This window comes from Lichenostomus cassidix, chromosome W (genome assembly GCF_008360975.1).
Source record: "Lichenostomus cassidix isolate B80296 chromosome W, HeHo_3.0, whole genome shotgun sequence".
NCBI classification, from domain to species: Eukaryota; Metazoa; Chordata; class Aves; order Passeriformes; family Meliphagidae; genus Lichenostomus; species Lichenostomus cassidix.
The window spans coordinates 21,203,127-21,225,356 of NC_139510.1; the positions used below are offsets into that span (position 1 = coordinate 21,203,127).

The window sequence follows — 22,230 nt, forward strand, 5'->3', positions numbered from 1 at the left end:
AATGAGGTGACTCCACCTCTGAGTGCTGCTGTGCTGGACATGCTGGAACTTCAGTACAAGCTGGAATCCAAGGCAGCAAAGTGGTATGCGACCATCGACATTGCCAATGCCTTTTTCTCCATTCCTCTGGAAGCATAGTGCAGGCCCCAGTTTGCCTTCACCTGGAGGGGCGAGCAGTACATGTGGAACCGACTGCCCCAGGGGTGGAAGCACAGTCCCACCATCTGCCATGGACTGATCCAGGCTACGCTGGAAAAGGGTGAGGCTCCGGAACATCTGCAGTACATCGACGACATCATTGTGTGGGAGAGCACAGCAGAAGAAGTGTTTGAGAAAGGAGAGAAAATCCAAATTCTCCTGGAAGCCGGTTTCGCCATCAAAAAGAGCAAAGTCAAGGGGCCTGCCAAAGAGATCCAGTTCCTAGGAGTGAAGTGGCAAGATGGCCGACGTCAGATTCCTACCGAAGTCATCAATAAAATCACAGCGATGTCCCCACCAACCAACAAGAAGGAGATGCAAGCCTTCCTAGGCCCCATAGGTTTCTGGAGGATGCATATCCCCAAGTAGAGCCAGATTGTGAGTCCTCTCTACCTGGTGACCCGCAAGAAGAACGATTTCCACTGGGGCCCTGAACAGCAACAAGCCTTCACTCAGATCAAGCAGGAGATCGCTCATGCTTTAGCCCTTGTCCCAGTCAGGACAGGACCAGAAGTGAAGAATGTGCTCTATTCTGCAGCTGGGAGCCATGGTCTGTCCTGGAGCCTTTGGCAGAAGGTGCCTGGTGAGACTCAAGGGCGACCATTGGGATTCTGGAGCTGGAGTTACAGAGGGTGCGAAGCCAACTACACTCCCACTGAGAAGGAAATCCTAGCAGCCTATGAAGGTGTCCAAGCTGCCTCAGAGCTAATTGGCACAGAAGCACAACTTCTCCTCGCACCCCAACTGCCAGTGCTAGGGTGGATGTTCAAGGGAAAGGTTCCTTCTACCCACCATGCCACCGATGCCACGTGGAGCAAATGGATCACCCTCATCACACAGCGCGCCCGTATTGAAAACCTGAATCGCCCTGGGATCTTGGAAATAATTACAAATTGGCCCGAAGGTGAAAACTTTGGCCTCATGGATGAAGAGAAGCAGGAACAGGTGACTTGTGCAGAAGAAGCTCCACCCTACAACCAACTACCACAAGATGAAATACGTTACACTCTGTTCACTGATGGTTCCTGTCGTATTGTGGGGGCAAATCGGAAATGGAAAGCAGCCGTATGGAGCCCCACACGACGGGTCACAGAGGCTACAGAAGGAGAGGGGGCATTGAGTCAACTTGCTGAACTCAAAGCAGTTCAGTTGGTCCTGGACATTGTTGAAAGAGAGAAGTGGCCAAAGCTCTACCTCTACATCAATTCATGGATGGTAACCAATGCTCTGTGGGGTTGGTTGGAAAGGTGAGAAAAGGCCAGCTGGCAGCATACAGGAAGACCAATCTGGGCTGCTGATGAGTGGCGAAACATTGCCACTCAGGTAGAGAAGCTACCTGTGAAAGTCCATCATGTAGATGCCCATGTCCCCAAGAGTCGAACAGGTAGATCAGGCAGCAAAGATAAAAGTGTCACAAATAGATTTGGATTGGCAACACAAGGGAGAGCTGTTCTTAGCTCGATGGGCCCATGATGCCTCTGGCCATCAGGGCAGAGATGCCACCTATAAGTGGGCACGAGACCGAGGGGTGCATCTAACCATGGACTGTATCTCCCAAGTAATCCATAATTGTGAGACGTGTGCTGCCATTAAGCAAGCCAAGGGGGTGAAACCCCTGTGGTATGGTGAAAGGTGGTCTAAATACAAGTATGGTGAGGCCTGGCAGATTCATTACATCACACTGCCTCAAACCCGCCATGGCAAGCGCTATGTGCTCACAATGGTAGAAGCCACCACAGGGTGGCTGGAGACTTACCCTGTGCCTCATGCCACTGCCCGTAACACCATCATGGGCCTTGAAAACCAAGTCCTTTGGAGGCATGATACCCCTGAGAGAATTGAGTCAGACAATGGGGCACATTTTAAAAATAGCCTCATAAACACCTGGGCTAGGGAACATGGCATTGAGTGGGTGTACCACATTCCTTATCATGCACCTGCTTCTGGCAAAGTGGAGCAATGCAATGGTCTGCTAAAAACCACCTTGAAGGCTTTAGGCGGGGGGATTTTTAAAGGTTGGGAACAGCATTTAGCCAAGGCCACCTAGCTAGTTAACACCCGAGGTTCCACCAACCAAGCTGGCCCTGCCCAATCTGAACCCCTGCAAACAGCAGACGGGGATAAGGTCCCAGTGGTACACATGAGAGGCATGTTGGGGAAAACTGTTTGGATTAATTCGGCCTCAAGCAAAGACAAACCCATCCGTGGGGTTGTCTACGCTCAGGGACCAAGGTGCACCTGGTGGGTGATGCAAAAGGATGGAGAGACACGATGCATACCTCAGGGGGACCTTAGTTGGGGTTGAATGGCCCATAACACTGTGCCTGTATCCATATCTGTATGTATATATGTATATAATTAGATTAATGCATGTATGTATATAGTTTAAATGTTTAAGCTCAATGTAACATGTTGGAATGGAACAAATTCGGGGTGGATAATGTCGGAGGTTGGGGGCATTGGTATTTTTTCTCCATCCCTGTTACTAAGCAACAAATATCTCGGTGATTAGAGCCATCAATTCTTTTGTAAGAGACAAAAGCCTGTGGCTAGGTGGGGCAAGGGGAAGAGGCACGCCGGCCATTGGGACCGGCACTCGTCCTTCAGACACCGGGAGGAAAGGGACTGCTTTTGCTTCTGGCTGCGACCGCGGGAGATCCAACTGTGCTCTGCCTTCTCCTTCTGGCTGGGTGAGCTTTTGACTGGGGAAAAGTGTGAGATCCAACCCTTTCCACACTGGGAAAGCGCACCTTTCCCGGCTGCGCTTTGCTGCAGCTGTAGGGGAGCTCAGCTGTCCCTGCCGCCTGCCCTGCTTTCGCCGCACGAGACCACAGCGTCTGCTGTGACTGCAGAGTCTCTGCTACCTTGCTGGCTAGCCTGGGAGAGAGCCAGCCCCCTGCCCCTGCCACCCCACTCGCCGCTCCGAGCTGCCTGCCTGCTTTCTCAGCCCGTCTGCCATTACCAGCTGTGTGAGGCTGACCTGACCCTGCGCCACAGCGCCACCTGCAGCCACTCGGGAGTCATCGCACCTTCCCTGCCAGGCCGGGAGCTCAACAGCGCCCCTGCTGCTTGCGACCGTGATTACACCAAACGGGAAAGTGCTCAGCAGCTCAAAAAGACATCTGCTACTGGTTTCTGGTTTTGTTTGTTGTTGCTATTCTTGTTATTGCTTGTTTACTCTGCTATAGATACTAGTAAAGAACTGTTATTCCTTTTCCCATACCTCTGCCTGAAAGCCCTTGATTTCAAAATTAAAATAATTCGGAGGGAAGGGAGATCACATTCTCTGTCCTAAGGGAGGGTTCCACCTCTCTTAGCAGGCACCTGTCTTTCAAACCAAGACAACAGTCATGCTCAGGCATGTCATCAAGCAATGTGGATGACAAAAACATTGCAGAGTTTACAGTAGATGTTTTTAGGGTAGCATCGTCCTGTTCCAACAACACAGACTGGTATATAAGCATTCTTCTAGGGGTAACCAGTGTCCCCCCTTTTGCTCCAGCCCAGAGATCATGGTGTGGGGTACATACACAACAATGTGCTGCCCTAGGGTGAATTTATAAGCCTCCTGTATTAGGATGACAGTTGCTGCCACAGCTTTGAGACACCCAGGCCACCCTTGGCTAACATTGTTTAGCTGTTTGGAAAAATAGGCCACAGCTCTTTGCTGGTCCTCAAGGTGCTGTGCCAGTACCCCTAGAGCAACAGTCTGCTGCTGGTATGTAAAAAGTCCAAAGGGCTTAGTTAGGTCTGGCAGCCCCAAAGCTGGAGTCGGCATTAAGGAATGTTTTGGCTGTTTACATGCAGCCCTTGCTTTCTCTGTCCAGTTGATGGTTCCCTTCTCAGCTGCCTTAAGGGCATTATTATACAAAGGTTTTTCTTGTTTTTTTCAGTCCTCTAGTTCCTTTGACAGCTGATGTCCAAATATATTTGGGCTATTCTTGAACTCTTGTGATTTAGGGGGGCTAGAAGTTACTAATTTCAGGGGGCTAGAAGCTGAATAATAATCTTCTGGAACTGAATTAGGAGGTCGGAGGTTAGATAATGATTTACTAGAAGCAACTAGTTAAAACAATATACGGCTTGCTTAATGGTTTTTGCGCTTGCCAAGCAGAAGGGGAGGATGCAAAGAGGAATGCAGGACTATTGATAAGAGTAAAAAAACCATGACCAGATACCCTGCTTTCGGACCCTGGAACAGGCTTGAGTTAGTTCTAAGGTTTGGGCTTAGACCAGAAACTCAGGGAGCATACACAAGGAGGCAAGGTGAAGAGTTCATCCGGAGGAATACTCCTTTTACTTTATCAAACACCCCTCGAAAATGACTGACTCAATTAATCAAGTAACACTTTGCCTGCACGAGCATATTTAATTGAACTTTGAACTCATTATAATGTGAAGCAGGGATAGATAATGAATATGTATAGGGGCATTGTGTAACTTCATGCATATGTAACCTGTAACCTGATATAAACCTAGTGAAGCACTACTGATGGTGTGCATGCTTTTGGAGGGGCTACCCCCCATGCACCCCAGCTGGAATAAAAGCATATCTACCTCATATCTTTCTGAGTTGTGGAGTCGATCCGTGTCTCACTTGGGGTAGCAGTGTCCAGGTGAGTTGAGTCTTTTTTCATGTCTCAGGATTTTCCCACTCAGAAGCAAAGAGTTCTTGACTACTTTCACTTATAGAAATCCAGGAAAAGGCATCCTTGAGATCTAAAACTGTGAACCACCCTAGTTAATTTGTCAGCGCAATCAAAAACATATAGGGGTTTGGTAAAACTGAATCTATGTCTTCTGTGATTTTGTTAATTGCTTTTAAATGCTGCACTAATCTGTAACTCTTACTCTCAACCTTCTTTACTGGCAGGATGGGTGTGTTGTACTTGGACTCACATTTCACTAGCAACCCAAATTTAAGAAATTTTTCAATTACAGGTGCTAGTCCCCTATAAATTTCTTATTTCAGAGGGTACTGCTTCTGCCTTACAGGTGTTACCCCTGCTTTGAGTGCAATACTCATAGGTTCGGCTTTTTTGGATCTCCCGGGAAAATCACTGGCCCATACTATTGGGATGACAGCATCCTCAACTTCTTAAGGATTTCTCCACAACACTCCTGTATGAGAATAGTAGCTGTTTTGACAAATTTAGATTCAGGAATTATAACTTTCACTCCTTTGTCTTTGGAAAATTTAGTCTTCATTTTCAATTTTTCTAATAGTTCTTTGCCCAATAATGGTTTTGGGAAATTTGGCATATATAGAAATTGATGAGTCACCCAGTGTTTTCCCTGTTTAAATTTTAAAGGTTGGATGAAAGGCCTTGTTTCACTCACCCCTGTGGCACAGGTCACATTTACAATATCTTGACTCGGTTCCCTCTTTAAAGTATTTAACACAGACCACTGCTGTAGTTCTCCAAGGGAGAACAGTTTTTTATATAAATCACCTTTTGATTTCTGACAGCCTGCCTCAAAGGTGCTTCTAGTGTTAACATAGGGTTAAAATGTTTCTAAAATCGGGATAGCTAGAAGTGGGCTTTGGGAACAAGGGTAGGTATTGTAGATCATGTGAAACTGCACCTGGGGACCTGCATGTACAAGTTCATGGTGACATGAACACGAAGATTGTTTAGAAAATATTAGGAATTGTTTTAGCTAAATCATGCGGATTCGCACCTGCGAAATAAATCAGAAATATTGCGGGAAGAGGGGGCTTAAAGTCATGCTTGGGGGAAAACAATGGAACAATATTAAGTTGATGATTAACATATGATTATACAACTGTTATGTAAGGGAAGAGTATAAAATGTATTCGTTTCAAATCAATGTTAAAGTCAGATTTGGGTACATCTTACCCCTGGCTTCCTGAGCTCAATAATAAAGCACTTGCATGTAATCTCCATGATTACGTGTTATCCATGCTAACACTAGGACAATCTCCTTTCTTGGTTTATCCCTCTTAGATCTGGTGTGTTTAGTTACTGAACTAGCAGCCCCTATGGCCTCCCAGGTTACCTTTCCCCTCTTCTTCCCGGTAAGCCTGCTGGCTGCTGTGGCTGCAGCCCCAGCCCCGGTCTCCTCCTCCTCAGAGCTATTTGCACTGAATTCATCTGGCTTGCTTTTAATTGCAGTTATTTTTCCCTTAGCCCTGCCACTGACAAAGGGCGGCAAAGTGGCTGCCGCCCCTTGTTCCCTCCCCTTCCCCAGCCTAGGAGGGACTGGGAGCAGACACACTTTCCTCTTCGCCTGAACTTGCCTCTGCTTCTCCCTTGCCTGCGCCCTCAGGGTGGTCGGTGGGTGGTGAGCAGCCCACCCCTGTTTCTCCTCCACTTCCGCCCTCAGGGTGGCCCGGGAAGGGTGGCAGCAGAGGGGGCGGTGGCCACTCATCCCCCAGCCCCACTGTGGCAGGGGGGAGGGGAGGCAGTGGCCACCATCTATCTTCCACCCCCAACACTGCATTGGCTTGGGGCAGGGTGGGGGGCTGATGGCAGCAGCGGTGATGGAGGAGGGAGCCAGGCTTCCCCCACCCCCACCAGTCCAGCTGGGCCCTGTAGCGGCAAGGGGTATGATACTCTTTTCTGCAAGGCAGGCAGTCTTTTTTTGTTTGTTTTTATGCCTCCTCCTTATTCAGGAATATAGAAAATAATTTTGCCTACTTCAATTCATCAAACCTGCCCTGGGCCCGAAGTTCTAGTAGCAATTCTGTGATTAATTTGTTTTCCAAACTACCAAAACGAGGCCATTTCTCCCCCAACTCAGTTTCAAAACAGGCCACACCCACAACTAGAGCCTAGTTAGTTCCTCTGTGTTCAGAGGGGTTCTTTTCCCCGTTAGGTCATGCCAATGTTTTAAGATCAGACCCGGTAGGGAATCCTGTGGGATTTTTGGGTTAGCAGAAGATGCACCACCCATGTTTTGTTTATAAACAGAAAAGAAACAGCCGGAAAGAAAGTTCTTAGCCTAGAGTCTGGTGCGAGAAACAAACCAGCGGTTCCCATGCCCCAGCAGAAAAGGAAAGCAAAATATTAAAAGAGCACACGTATGAGGCTAGTAACTCTGGTGGGGGACGAACCACCGACCCTTGGATAGTTGAACTCACGCCCTTAACCACTGAGCCATGGGCTCCCTCTGAGCACCAGACTGGCTCCTGTGAGTGAATAATGAGAGGTGTCCCTCTCTCCTCACAGCCCCTGGCTGGAGCAGAGCGGATTGTTAAACTCCCCCCTTTTATGGCCCCCATTGGCCACACTCCGGCCCTACCCCCGAGATCTCCCCTAAATGCTAACTAACAATAAAACCATAAAACCATTCCCCTTTGATCTCACCTCTCCTGCTATGTTTCTGTGGTAGGTCTTTCGGAAACTCCCTAGTTTTCGCAATCCTTGATCGCCCCTTCCCTCCCCAAGTGCCAGGGGGGAGGCGTGTTTTGCAGCAGGGTGTTTCTCGATCTAGAACTCGATTTTGGGGTTCCCCTCCTCCTGGCTGGCTTGCCAGAACTGATGCCTTAAAAGCTGGTAAAAATATGAGGCAGACACAGCAGTATAGGGAAAAAGTGTATTACATTGGTTTTGATAGGATTCCAGGTGCACACTTGTCAAAGGTGGAAACATGCCGACCAGCACACCTGTGCACAATGTGTATACAAATTTATGGACCTCACAAATCAGCATATCGACCTAAAATCCCCCAATAAGAAACTTAATAAATTAATTGTCCCCCTATTCTAATTACCCCCCTCCAAGTGAGACTACGGCCTTGTTTACAAAAACATGTTCCAGAGAGGAGGTTCTGTCCAAGGTTGGAGCCTCTAGTTCTGAGATAGTTATGAATGTTTCGTCTTCCCCCTTGGAGAACCCCCAAACTAAGCTAAATATCAGACTACAAGAGTTATAAACATGTAGGGCTAAGGTACAAGAAGTGTTTATGAAGGGTACAATGAGAGGGAAAGGGTATAAAAATGTATAAAAAGAAAGGACAAAAATCATCAGGCATCATAATGCTTGATGATACTCCTGAAATAATATTAGGGTCCAGTTATTAAAAGATGCCTCTACCCAAATTTAGGTTCAAATGAGACCCTATGCCAAAGTCAATAGTATGGATTTTATTTAACCGTAAATGTGTGAGAGAGAGAGAGGCAGAAATAGGAAGGGGGGGGGGAGAAAGAGAGATTATAGTCACATCACCACCACATGGGTTCCTGCAGTGTCCTGCTGACCCTTCTAGGTCTTCTAGGTGGTGGGGGTCCCTGGAATGTTCTTCTGGAGGTACCACTTTAATACAGTCCAAGTCCCTGGTATCCAGATGTGTACGTGCCATTCCCACAACTTGGGATGGCATGTGTGTAAGCAGTTGCTTCCTTTCCCATGGTTTGCCATGTTTGGAACTTTTGTCTGGATAGGTTACCCAGATCTGTCTCACGCGGCCTGGCATCTTTCTGTTGTTGCGTCTGCACTTTTCCCACAGTCTGCACAGTGGAATCTTGTCCGGTGTGCTAATTCCAAACCTTTCACCTGTCGCCTAAAATTAATGCCTTTCTGTCTGCCATCTGTGCCTGTTGTGGTAGCTTATCTTGTGGGAACTTCCTCCTTTGTCAGTGTTTGAGACAATTTATTGCATTCTTTAAGTCCTGACAGGACTACACACTGTTTAGGAGAGAGACTAGGAAGGCATGGTGGTGGTGGAGTTGCCCTCTATGTGAGGCAACACTTGGAATGTATTGAGCTCTGTCTTGGGGGAGATGACAAAGAAGTCGAAAGCTTATGGGTTAGGATAGAATGGCAGACCAGTAAGTGTGGCACCGTTGTAGGTGTTTGCTACAGGCCACCTGAGCAGGAGGAGGAAGTGGATGAGGCCTTCTACAGGCAGCTAGAAGCAGCCTCACAGTACAGGCCCTGGTTCTTGCGGGGCACTTTAACTACCCTGACATCTGCTGGAGAAGCAACACAGTGAAGCATAAGCAGTCCAGGAGGTTCCTGGAATGCATTGATGACAACTTCTCATCATGGGTTCTGGAGGATCCCACAAGGATTGGTGTGCTGCTTGACCTCATACTAACAGGGCAGGCCTTGGAGATGTGAAGGTTGGGGGCAGCCTTGGCTGCAGTGACCATGACCTTGTGGAGTTCAGTATCTTGCATGGAGGAAGCAGGGCAGCAAGTCAGATTACAACCCTGGACTTCAGGAGAGCTACCTTTAGTCTCTTCAGGGATCTTCTCAGAAGAATCCTGTGGGAACAGGTCCTGCAGGGAAGAGGGGTCCAAGAGAGCTGGTTAATATTCAAGGATCACTTCCTCCAGGCTCAAGAACGATTCATCCCAATGAGCAAGAAATTGGGCAAAGGAGGCAAGAGACTTGCATGGATGGACAAGGAACTCCTGTCATTACTCAAGTGTAAGCAGGAAACACACAGGAGATAGAAGCAGGGTCAGGCTACTTGAAGTAAATATAGAGAGGTTGTCAGAGTAAGTAGAAATGAGACAAGGAAGGCCAAGGTCCATCTGTAATTAAATCTAGCCAAGGATGTCAAGGACAACAAGAAGGACTTATTCAAATGCATCAATAACAAAAGGAAAACAAAAGATAATGTGGGCCCGTTACTAAATCCAGGGGGGAACCTTAGTGACAAAAGACACAGAGAAGGCAGAGTTATTGAATTCCATCCTTGCATTGGTCTTTACTGATAAGACCAGCCCTCAGGGATCTCTGACCCAGGAGACCGGGGTAAAGGAATCTTGGAAAGAAGACTTTCTCTTGCTCAAGGAGGATTGGGTCAGAGAACACCTAAACCAGCTTGACATCCACAAGATCATGGGCCCTGACAGGATGCATCCATGAGTACTGAGAGAGCTGGCAGACACCATAGCCAGGCCACTCATGATCATCTTTGAAAGGTCATGGTGATCAGGAGAGGTGCCTGAGGACTGGAAGAAAGCAAATGTCACCCTGGTCATCAAAAAGAGCAAGGGGCACGCAGGGAACTACCGGCCAGTCAGCCTCACCTCAATCCCTGGAAAGATGATGGAGCGCCTCATTCTGGAGGCCATCTCTATCCATGTGGAGGACCAGAAGATGATTCAGAGTAGTCATCATGGATTCACTAGAGGGAAATCACACTTGACCAACATGATTGCCTTTTACAATGAAACAACTACCTGGATGGATGAGGGGAGAGCAGCAGATATTGTCTACCTGGACTTCAGCAAGGCTTTTGATACTGTCTCTCACAGCATCCTCATAGGCAAACTCAGGAAGTGTGGACTAGATGAGTGGACAGTGAGGTGCATTGAGAACTGGCTGAATGGCAGATCCCAGGGTTGTGATCAGTGACACAGGGTCTAGTTGGAGGCCTGTCAGTAGTGGTGTCCCCCAAGGTTCAATACTGGGCCCAGTATTGTTTAACTTGTTTATCAATGACTTGGATGAAGGGGTTGGTGCCTCTTCAGCAAGTTTACTGATGATACAAAGCTGGGAGGAGTGACCAATACCCCAGAGTGCTGTGTAGACATTCAGATAGACCTTGACAGGTTGGAGAGATGGGCAGAGAAGAACTGTCTGAAATTCAACAAGGGCGAATGCAGGGTCCTGTACCTGGGGAGGAATAACCCCAGGCACCAGTACAAGCTGGAGGCTGACCTGCTGGAAAGCAATTCTGAGGAGACAGCCCTGGGGGTCCTGGTAGACAACAAGCTGTTCATGAGCCAGCAGTGTGTCCTTGTGGCCAAGAAAGCCAATGGGATCCTGGGGTGCATTAGGAAGACCATTGCCTGCAGGTTGAGGGAGGTGATCTTGCCCCTCGACTCAGCCCTGATGAGGCACTTCTGGAGTGCTGTGTCCAATTCTGGGCTCCTCAGTACAAGAGAGACCTGGAGCTCCTGGAGCAGGTCCAACAGAGGGTGACAAAGATGATTAGGGGACTGGAGCATCTCTCTTATGAAGACAAGCTGAGAGAGTTGGGCCTGTTCAGCCTTGAGAAGAGACAACTGAGATGGGACTAAGTATCTGAAGGGAGGATATCAGAGGATGGACCCAGGCTCTTCTTGGTGATGCCAAGAAATAGGACAAGAGGCAATGGGCAGGAACTGGTGCACAGGAAGTTCTACCTAAAGATGAGGAAGAATTTCTTTCCTGTGCAGGTGACTGCGCACTGGAACAAATTGCCCAGAGAGGATGTGGATTCTCCCTCACTAGAGATATTCAAGAACCATCTGGACTTCATTCTGTGCCATGTGCTCTAGGATGACCCTGCTTGAGCAGGGAAGTTGGACCAGATGACCCACTGTGGTCCCTTCCAACCTTAACCATTCTGTGATTCTCTCTCCAGTGCCCAGCCTGTGCCCCATCTCTTATCACCCCATCCCTGTACAACTTTGCACTGCAGCCTGTGTCTGCATTTCTAAAGTCTGCTGTTGTGGTACCAGGCCTGCTTTTGTCTGCCCTACGTCACTGTATCAGAGTCTTAAACATCTCATTCAACATAGCGTCACCACTTGCTACTGCTAGCTACGTAAAACAATGTTAGTACCATGCAAGGATGAACAAAAGCAGAAATTCCCTGTCCTGAGTGCCAGCCCAGATCCCAGAAATTCACCAGCTGTGGGACTGGACAACAGCATGGTTCATTTGCAACACCCCCCACCCTTTGCAGGAGCGCCCCTCCCCCAAAGCCCAAACTCTGCCTTCCAGTCCAACCCTCTGGGCCCTGGTAATGGCTGAGCCTGGTGGCCAGGCAAGAGGTCTGCACCCTGTGATGCACATAACCAACTTCACTGGAGAATGGCCACACTACCTGTTCTGTGTCTCTGACTGTTTACCTCTTCATTTCCAGTTTTAGTTTGGGAGGATAGAACGGGAAAATACTTTGGATGAGCATTGCCTGCCGTGATGCCACAGAAAATTCATCATTGAACTATAAGCATAGCTGTACTGACATTGTCTGATGTATAGAATTCTAGTTAAAACAAGAAAACACCACCTGAATGAGGAGATACTTCAGCATACTACTTTTCCATTAGGCCTTTTTGTCTTTTTTTTCAGGGCGCCATCAGTAATAGAAACGTACACATCTGCTGCCTACTGGCAGTGTGGGTAATAAATATCTAACAAACCATAGCTGGTAGATCCTGCTGTCAACATGAATTGGACATTTTCATTCTAGCAAAGGATGTCACTTTCTTACCATATGTTGCTAAACAAATGTGCGCAAGAGCTGAGCAAGTGTGCCCCTATTGTTCTTTTTCTTTCAACCTGAAAGCAAAGATGTTATCTCTGTTGAAAGAACAAGAAACCTTTTCCACAAAACAAATTGAACAAGTTGCTCAGAGACAACTAGCTCAACACAACAGTAACACAGGGGTAGAGACCAATTCAAAATGTGCTGATAATTACCCCCTCTACTATCTTAAAAAATATACATCTAGAAGAGAATGAGAAAGCAGACTATTGTTGCAGCCTGTGTTTTATGCTAATCCAGCCTCATTTTCTAATGGTTGGGACCTGCTGGTCAATAAACCATCTAATGCCCTATAGATTTGTTCAGTCTATGAATTTCATTTCCACTGCAATGAATGGTGGCATGAGAAGGAAAACTCTATGGAGAAGAGATCCTCATGTTCTGCTGCATGCCCATCACTTGTTCTTCCTAACATCAGTGACCAAGCAGACAAATAATGCAACTGAGATTTTTTCTTCAGTAAGAAAATTTCAAACATTAACTCTCTGGCAAACTAGAAACCTTCTTCATAGAGGAAATTCTCTTTTGTAAACACTAGAAACTTTGGTCACTGGTTTCAGAAGTACTTATTTGTGGGAATTGACAACTAGCCTGCCTCAGCTCACAGACACTGATTGTGTTACAAACAACTTGTACCTGTGAGAATCTTAGCATGGACAGAAGCAAGAAGCAAAAACAACAGAGCAGAAAAACAAGAAGGAATTTTGCACCTGTGAGTGGGAGGCTGTTTTCTGCAAAAGATGTGTGCTAGGAATAACTGACCAATAGTGTTGTTAAATAACAAGTTAGGAGCCAATGGCCATATGGCACAAATGTTAGAAAATAGTATAAAAGAGACTTTGTAGCAATAAACTTGGCTTCTACCTTCCTTTTTACTTGGCCTGGGGCTGTGTCTTTGTGTGTCGTGCCCGTCTCAAACAGCGACACTTATTGTCCAAGCCAGCACAATGCAAGGTCACCATATCTCATATGTTAAATATTTGGTGTTATTCTTTTTCGATATCATGTTGTACTTGGCAGTTCTAATAACTACTTGATAACAAGTTTGATATGAATGATCTCATCTTATAGTTGAGAGATGATTTCAAAAAGTCTTAACCTAAGACTTCTCTTGAAGAAGGTGAATTGTGAAAGGAATAAAAAAATTATACAAGTGTTTGTTCTCTTGGGACTGAAAGAGCAGGAACTAACCTGATATTATTTCAGTCCATACAGCAAGAGATCTTATTTATTATAAATGTCAAAATGAAGGGGGGAAAAAACCTGTTTTTTATTTTTGCTGAATGCAAGCACTGGTGAAGAACCAATCTCCAAAGAAATGCAGTGCTTCAAACATCACAGAGATCTGTATTGGTGCTGCAGAAGTTTGGGTGTGCCCTGCTGTCTCTGTGTTCACATAAAATTACTAAGGACTGAAAAGCAGCTCAAAGCAGGGACCTAAAAACCAATTGCCTATTTCTTCCCCCCAGCAACTCCCTGTGATGCCTGTGGTTAGAAACAAAGAACAACTTGGGCATTCTTGAGGTGGATAGCCTGAAAATGTGATTCATACCCCTCTATGTTTAGTGGCGACTCAACCTTAACAGTAGGTAAAATCAGCTTCTTTTCAGCCTGCAAGTTCTGACTTTAAATCAACTTGGGATCCATGAAGCAAGACAGGCTCCCCTGGGGTCTGCACAGCTCACACACTCCAACATGTCATTGTTCACATTCTCCTTGTTGATCAGGTCACTTCCTGAGAAGGAAGAAGTCTTGGCGTCTACTCACTTTTTTTAGGGTTATTTTTCTCTTCAATCCAAAGTCAGTTTAAATCCAAACAAATAACCAGCATTTCTTGCTAAGTGCGAGTTCATGCTGAGAAACGGAGGCTTGACAATCCAATATGGATTTACTACAAGCTTTGGTTTATTGATTTACAGCATACAGTTTTATAGTGTAGTTAACTAAATCATGCATATTCTGTAATCATACAATACTATTGGTTATATACTTCCACGCCCTAAGTTTGGCTACTTGCCTTAACATGTATCTATGTTTATCTATAATGCCTGATTTCAGCATTCTTGCTACCAATTAACGCATTCTAGACGGCTCCTACAACCTCCATGTTGTAGAAAGTCATGGTGACCTTAGATCGCTGATTGGACGAAGGTATCTAATTAATAGTTGGCTGAATATGGCTATTGTTAAGAAGCGGCTTGTTAAGAAGCAATCTATCTACATCTGCGTGTCCCTTCTCTAGAAGCCAGCTTTCCACAAGTTCAAATGCATTTTGTATTTCAAATTTCCTAGAGAGAGGTTCTAGGCTCAGCCTGTGCATATTGAATCTCACACTCAGCCTGTGCATCTTGGATCTCACACTCAGCATGTGGTTCTTGGGACTCATCCCTCTAGAGTCGCAAACTCTCCTCCCAGAGAAAAGCCTGCAGGATCTGTTGTAGGAAATTTAACTTACTTCAGGATTTCAGTTTCTGTGTACTCAGGAACCATATGCTCAAAAAAAGAAGTGTTAGAGTTCACTTTGCAGGCACTTAAGTACTCTTTAATCTAGACCTTATTTTCCTTTAGATGGCCTCCAGCACAACCATCACAAGTCTAAGAAACTCAGACAGAGAAATTCCTAAATAATCTGTCTTGGTGAATCTTGGATGCACATTAAGCAATGAGCTGCTTGACCCTAAAAGACTTGAGCAACCTTGAGGGAGGTGCAAAGTGCACCTGCAGCACCGCCAGGAACTTAATCCTGAAAAGGTAGGTGGCTAAGGAACTAGGCATTTCCAGGACTGAGCAGTGGCTTATGAAAGTATTTTAAATACATAATTTTGGGATTTGGGTGCCAAAGTGCCTCCTTTTATGTAGTCCCAAACATTCTTGTTCTGCAGCTCACTATAGCAGCTTTACTGCATCACTGTTCTACAATCTGGGACACACCTCTGCTCTGGGCTGCTTGGTGTTCATCAGGACCCTGAGATAGGAAAAAAAAATTAACTGGGTTATCCCCTTTCCTTTTGATAGATATTAGGTTCTGCACATTGTCAGACTACTTTCAAATTACAAACCTTTGAGCAGGAATTAAAAATTAACCAAGAAAGAGTTCAAATTCACCACTGAAACAATATCTCAGTGACAGTTATTCACAAGAGACAAAAAAGTATCAACTGGTAAAATCTCGAAAAAAGGTTTAATGAACATTTAATGTAAGTTTTAAGAATGTAGCCTGCCAAACTAGAGTAAAAAGTAAATGTAGAAAGTAGATGTATATATATGATAAATTTATTAAAAAATGGAGTTGCTACAGATAGAACATGCCTGACACACCAATAATAAGGAGGGAGTTGAGTCACCTCGGCTCACGAACACATAGCTAACTTTGCCAATTGCTAGACCACAGATCCTACGTGCTGGTTTAACTCTACCAGCCCATTTTTTCCTGTTTTTCTTCATTAGCTTTGTTCCTCCTCCAGGCAGTGGGGATGGTGACTGTTCTGTGGTAATGTGGTTCAGCAGAGGGTTGTTAGCAGAAGTATGGCATATTTGGTGAGAAGGGCAAACCCCATGTCATGCCTCACACACAAGGTACTGTTGTATTCATGACAATGCTGAGCACCATGAAGGGTTGATGAGCATGTACTGAGTGATAGCTACCTTTTTTTCTTCCCCCACTTTCTGTGGTTTAGTGAAACCTGTAGATATGCAGTTACAGTTCTTACTGGGAATCTGACCTTCAGTAGAGCAATGTTAGCCAGTTTGCAAAAAAAATTTAAGAGTGAGAAAAGGTGTTCACATTTTGTATAAATCCCAGAATATTTTTTTAATTCGTTAGCCAAGTAAATAAAGCTAAATGGAAAAACCACGAATTCTGAATGAGCAAATGAACACAAGGCTTCACTATGGTTTAGGTAGTCTAGATCTAATTTGGACAAATTTTATTGAGTCTCCAAGTGGACAACAGTTTAAGGGTAGAGCCTATAAAGAATGCAGAACCTATAAGCTTAGCTTAAGGTGCTTGGCTCACAGAGAGGACCTCTGCATCTGGTGACTTGGCTCCCTGCACAGTTCACATACACAGTCCACAGAGACACAGGCAAAAGGAAGTCTAGAAGCAGACAGTGAAGGAATGAGCACAGAGGTCATGGACAGCGCTTCCTCTTCAGGAGCCTACATCCTTCCTTCATTGCTTCAGATGAATGTTTTCATAATCTTGGGACCTACAGTCTGAAGTCCCTTTAGGAAGGTGGGCACTTTCAGTGTTTCCTTTTGAAGAACAGCATATAGCTCAGCCCTGACAGATGCTGGTGAGAGTACCACTGCCTCCTGCACGCTGCACTGGCTAGCAATGAAGCAGTTTCACCCACATGGAGGGGAATCAGAGCTTCTTCAGCCTCAGAGGTTCAGGCACATATAACCCAGGAACAAGCACCTGCAATTAAAGCATGAGCTAGGGCTCCTTCTTGTGTCCGATTGCAGAATACCAAGGGGGGTTGTGAGATGAAATCGTGACCGTGAGGTACATTGTCCTGAGCATTTACTGCCAGTGATTCCTCCTCCCAGGGCTGTATTTTACACCAAGCAATAATGGATTTTAAAGGGAAAGTGGACACAACTGTCTTTTGTAGGATTCTTCATCCTTTTGATGGACACTCATGATCTAAGAGTGGTCCAGAGGGAAACCTGCAGCATCTTCCAGCTCCCTTCTCTGGCTGTCAACACACAGCTCCCCAGTCTATGCTCTATTCAGACTGCAAAGAAAGAGAAAATTGCTTCCTCATTCTCCCGTCTCCCTGCCCTATCAATTTTCATCCAGGCTTTTCTTGCTACATTGGTACACTGAGCCATGCTCCAAGGTGCAGGGTTTGCCCTTTATGTGGTAACTACTGTGAGCAGTTGTGTCTTTTGCCCCTACCCCCAGGCATAGGGATGCATATTGTTCAACTCCTTTGGCCAAACACATTCTTTAACTATGGTTCAAAGTGCGAGCAATCAATTCTTGAACTACAGCATGTTGCTTCCTCACTGCATGTACTGCAGGGGTACGGATAGCTAAGCTTGGAAAATTACCTGTTTGAGACATTGCGAGACTGAAGTGTCATTGCTTACCTTGGAGGAAAAGACAAGCAGAAAAGGACAACAGCTCCAGCTGCTCACCACTGCAGGATGATGCATGAGCCCCATTTTTATTCAGGGTTTAACATGTACCATCTAAACTTCAATTTTCCATCTGACTTTCATGCCACTCAAAATTCAGCTTAAAGGCACTCTTGACACATTGTTTACCTAAATCAAAAGAGAGATCCATCTGCCTTTCAGCATACAGCTTGTGAATGGATGTTGCTTATGGAACAGCTCAAACTGTCTGAGAGCAACTGCCTATGCTTTTATCACAAGTGAGTCCCAGGAAGACAGTAGGAAGGAGAATAGAAAAAAGGGAAAATGTATACACTAAATTTTTGAAATTAAAGAATCTGCTGGAGAAGACAATTGAGCTTGGGTAGGCAGACTTTCCTTACTATCCTTCATTAGCATGTTCAGTCTTGCTTGCATGAATCTAGTGGATGGATTGTGTTTCTATATTGTAGCTACACACAGATGCAACACAGAACTGTTACAACACTGACATCAGAGGCTTTTCCTCTGATAGAGTGTGCTGTGCTCCTGAACAAGGCTGCAACCAAATAAATATTTGCTTGCATTCTCAACACTTTATAAATTCTCAACAACCCTTGTTATTTTTCTTACAATTCTATGAAGTGAAATCTACCCATGAATTGGCACAGACTCAACATGGCAGCAATTGAATCAGCAGCATGGTCCTCAATTTCTTCAATTTAACAATTAGTATATTCTTTTGTTGGCAACATTTCACTGAGCAAAGCAAAATGAAAGCAAGTGAATGCGGCAGAACTCTGCCAGGATGCCACTGGAGGAATCTGACACTTAATTTGCAAGCAAAGTTTTGCAACATTGCTTGTGTGTTCACAACTACACTGCAAACTGCCTGAGAAACTGAAACTGGTGGTTATGGCTCTTCCCCCTCGTCACCTGAAGAGGCATTGGAACTGTTGTGATGGGTATGGTACCCTCCTAAAAGAGAGAAAGATGGTTAAGTACACTTCAAGGTCAGAGAAGGAACTGAGTATCTCCTGCAACTCCAACTTGAGAGACAGTGATTAAAAAGGGAAGTGGGGGGATGTTCTTATATTATTTCACTACAATTTTTAATGAAAGAAATTACTATTGCTTTTTTTTTTCAAAAGAAAAATCTTTTAAAAATGGCGTGGGGTAAATCAGTACCAGCTGTGAGAAACACAGCCTCCTTAACTCACTGCAAATAAAACATTGTACTCTCTAACCCAGGTCTTTAAATTTTTGTGTATTTATTGTGTTGGTTTTGCACGGCCTGGTTTTTGGTAGTGGGGGGCCACAGAGGTGGCTTCTGTGAGATGCTGCTAGAAGCTTCCACCATGTCTGGCAGAGCCAATCCCTGATGGCTCTGAAGATGGATGTACCACTGCCCAAGGTTGGGCCAATTGGAGATGATGGTAACACCTCTGTGATAACATATTTAAGAAGAAAGAAAAAGTTTGGCGCAGGTTTAATTCCAGCCAGAGAAGAAGAGGAGGTGAGAACATGTGAGCCAAACAACATGGAGACACCAAGATCACTGGAGAAGGAGGTGCTCCAGGTACCGGAGATGAGATTCCTCTGCAGGCCGTGGTGAAGACCATGGTGAATCAGGCTGTCCTCCTGCAGCCCATGGAGGTCCATGGGGGATGCATCGGTCCACCCGCAGCCTGTGGGGGAGGTGTCCACGCAGGAGCAGGTGAATGCCTGGAGGAGGTTGTCATCCAGTGGGAGACCCGATGGAGAGAAGGGGCCCCTGCTCCCAGGCTGGAGCAGCCTGTCCTTGAAGGACTGCACCCCGTGGAAAAGTGACCCATGCTGCAGCAGTTTCAGGAGGACTGCTGCTTGTGAGATTGGACCGACTCTGGAGAAGTTAATGGAGAACTGTCTCCCATGGGAAGGGACCCCACGGTCTCACAGGGGAATGACTTCTCTCCCTGAGCAGCGGAAGAAAACCTCGGGCAATGAACTGATCGTAACTCCCATTTCCTGCCTCCATGCAGCACTGGGGTAGGTGGTAGAGCTGGGAAAGAGGGAGGGGTGGGAGGAAGGTGTTTTTAAGGGCTTGTTTTACTTCTAATCATCCTGCTCTGATTTTGTTTGCAATAAATTCACCTTATATCTCTAACTGACCAAAACCCCCATGCTCTGTTCCCTACGCTGTCGGTGAGAAGGAGGGAGGGGTTGGGAGGAAAAGGTGTTTTTAAGGGCTTAGTTTACTTCTCATTATGTTGTGGTTTGACCCTGGCCAAATTCCAGGCACCTGTGACATCTGGTCTCTCTGCTCTCCCCTGCCAAGGCTGGGCAGAGGAGAGGGAAAAAAAGTTAACACATGCACACAAAGGGCTCATGAGTGGAGATAAGGAACTGGGAGAAGACGCACTGAGGGCAAAAGAGGCTGAAACTTAAAGTTGCAAAGTGATTTATTGCTAACTAAGTCAGAGGAGGCTAATGAGAAGTAAAAATAAGCTCTTAAGACACCATTTCTCCACTCACCCCCCTCCCTCCTTCCCACCAGCAGCACAGGGGGGCAGGGTATGGGGGTTTGGTCAGTCCATCACTGAGATTTTCTTCCGCTGCTCAGGGAGAGGGGTCGTCCTCTATGTTGCCGTGGGTCCCTCCCACGGGAGACAGTTCTCTGCAAATTTCTCCGGCATGGGTCCAAATCTCACGAGCAGCAGCCCACCTGAATCTGCTGCAACATGAGTCCCTCATCCACATGGTGCAGACCTCCCAGGCCAGGCTGTTCCATCTCAGGAGCAAGGCTTCTGTCTCCACTGGGACTCCCACTAGATAACAGCTTCCTCCAGGCATCTACCTTCTCTGGCATGGGCACCTCCCCATGGGCTGTGGGTGGATCTCTGCACCCCCCGTGGACTCCATGGGCTGCAGGGGGACTACCTGCTCCCCCCACGGTCTTCACCACGGCCAGCCGAGGATTGTCAGCTCTGGCGCCTGGAGCACCTCCTCCCCCACCTTCTCCACTGACCTTGGCACCTTCACGTTGTTTTCCCTCACATATTCTCACCTCCTCCTCCTTCTCTGGCAAAAAAAGAAGTGTGTGCTCACATTGTTTTGATTTCTTCTTAAATATGTTATCAGAGAGGAGTAACTAACATCTCTAATTGGCCCAGGTTTGGCCAGCAGCATGTCCATCATCTTCAGAGCCATCAGAGATTGGCTCTGCTGGACATGGTGAAAACTTCCAGAACCTTCACACAGAAAACACAGGAGCCATCTTTGTCCCCCCCCCTCCCCCCACTACCAAAAACTGGACCAGGCAAAACCAACACATTATCCTACTCTGACTTTGTTAGTAATAAATTCACTTTGGACCTCTAAGTTGAGCCTGTTTTGCCCTTAGAGTCTTTTCTCTTGGTCCTTAACTCATAAACCCTTTGTTAAATTTTTCTCTCCTCTGTCCAGCTGAAGCAGGGGAGGGTGAGTGAGTGGCTTTCATGGGTGCCTGGCATTTGGCCAGCGTCAAACCATGACACTGCTCCTCGTGTTTTTACTGCATGTAAAAGTCACATGTTTTGAAATTATGTCAGGGTATGCCGAGCTCTCCTGTTAACTGCATGAGTCTGAAGTTACTGAAGCTACAGTACTTGTATATATTACAAAATTTATGTTTTTATGTATGTACTATTCTGTACTCTGTTATATTGAGAAATTACTACAATTACAAAAGCAATACCTCAAAACTTAGGAAATGTCAGAAGTAAGGTAACCCATGTGATTTTATTCTGCTTTCATTTGAATATGCATCAAAAATGGGCTCCAATGACAATATCACATATGATTTTTCTGTGGTCTTTCTTGTTTTCAGTTCACTGAATGACCAGTACCCTAGTGAGCTTTCTCTAGAGGCTTATTTCCCCTCACTGCTCTACACATGGCCTCATCCCTCATTTCCCAAATAATATTCACACCTCATGAAAACTGAGTATGCATTTCCTTAGGAGGGTTTAACCTTAATAAACCAACATCTGAAAACTGTCTCTTCCCTTAGAATTAAAGAAAAAGTCTCACTTAGTCACTGCTGACCAAGGTTAGAACCAAGATTACTTGGAGCATGTGGGAGTTACAGAAAATTTCTGTCAAACTTTAGCACAGTAGGGCCTGGAGAAACCTTAGTTTAACTTGAGAATATTTGGGCAAATTTTCACAGGCAGTGCAGGAGGCATATCTAAGGATGCAAAAGGTAATAAGTCTGACAAATGTGAAGTCCTTGTTCCAAAGTATAAAAGAACTAAAGCTTTCCAGCCAAAATTGTTTAAACAATCTAAGAGGAAAAAACATTTCTTTAATTTTTATGATCTCCTGAGAAATAGCTGAACGACTTTCATTTCAGTTTCCCAGAAGAATTCAGGCTGGAACAAGCAACCATCATGGAAGATGTCAGCTGGAATAGAGAAGGTCTGGCAAAATAAGAAGGTACTGCAAAGATCTTGCAATTCACCAAAAAGATACCTGTGCCTCACCAAATAATGTTGGTATTTTCAGTGTAGGCAGTTAATTAACATTTTCTAAAAACATATCAATTTTATACACAATGTATTCTTCCATTTTGAATTTTTTTTCAGATTTTGGTGGTGCTTGTCTTGAATGTTTCATCACTACATAATTTTTCTAGTGATCTCTCTATTCTGGTTCTTGGAACACTTCTAAATC

General features: G+C 45.6%; 1 protein-coding gene and 1 long non-coding RNA gene across 2 annotated transcripts in view; both read right to left on the reverse strand.

Annotated features, from left to right (window-relative positions):
• The window catches only part of LOC146425670 (uncharacterized), a 420,136-nt gene that overhangs the window by 112,573 nt on the left and 285,333 nt on the right, over nucleotides 1-22,230 (reverse strand). The gene's annotated exons all lie outside the window — the stretch shown is intronic.
• LOC146425675 (uncharacterized) overlaps nucleotides 1-22,230 on the reverse strand; it is a 131,100-nt gene that overhangs the window by 3,921 nt on the left and 104,949 nt on the right. The window contains exon 2 of the mRNA XM_085041501.1: nucleotides 21,288-21,305. Within this exon, the coding sequence (XP_084897627.1) occupies nucleotides 21,288-21,305 (18 nt within the window). The remainder of the gene's footprint in view (nucleotides 1-21,287; nucleotides 21,306-22,230) is intronic.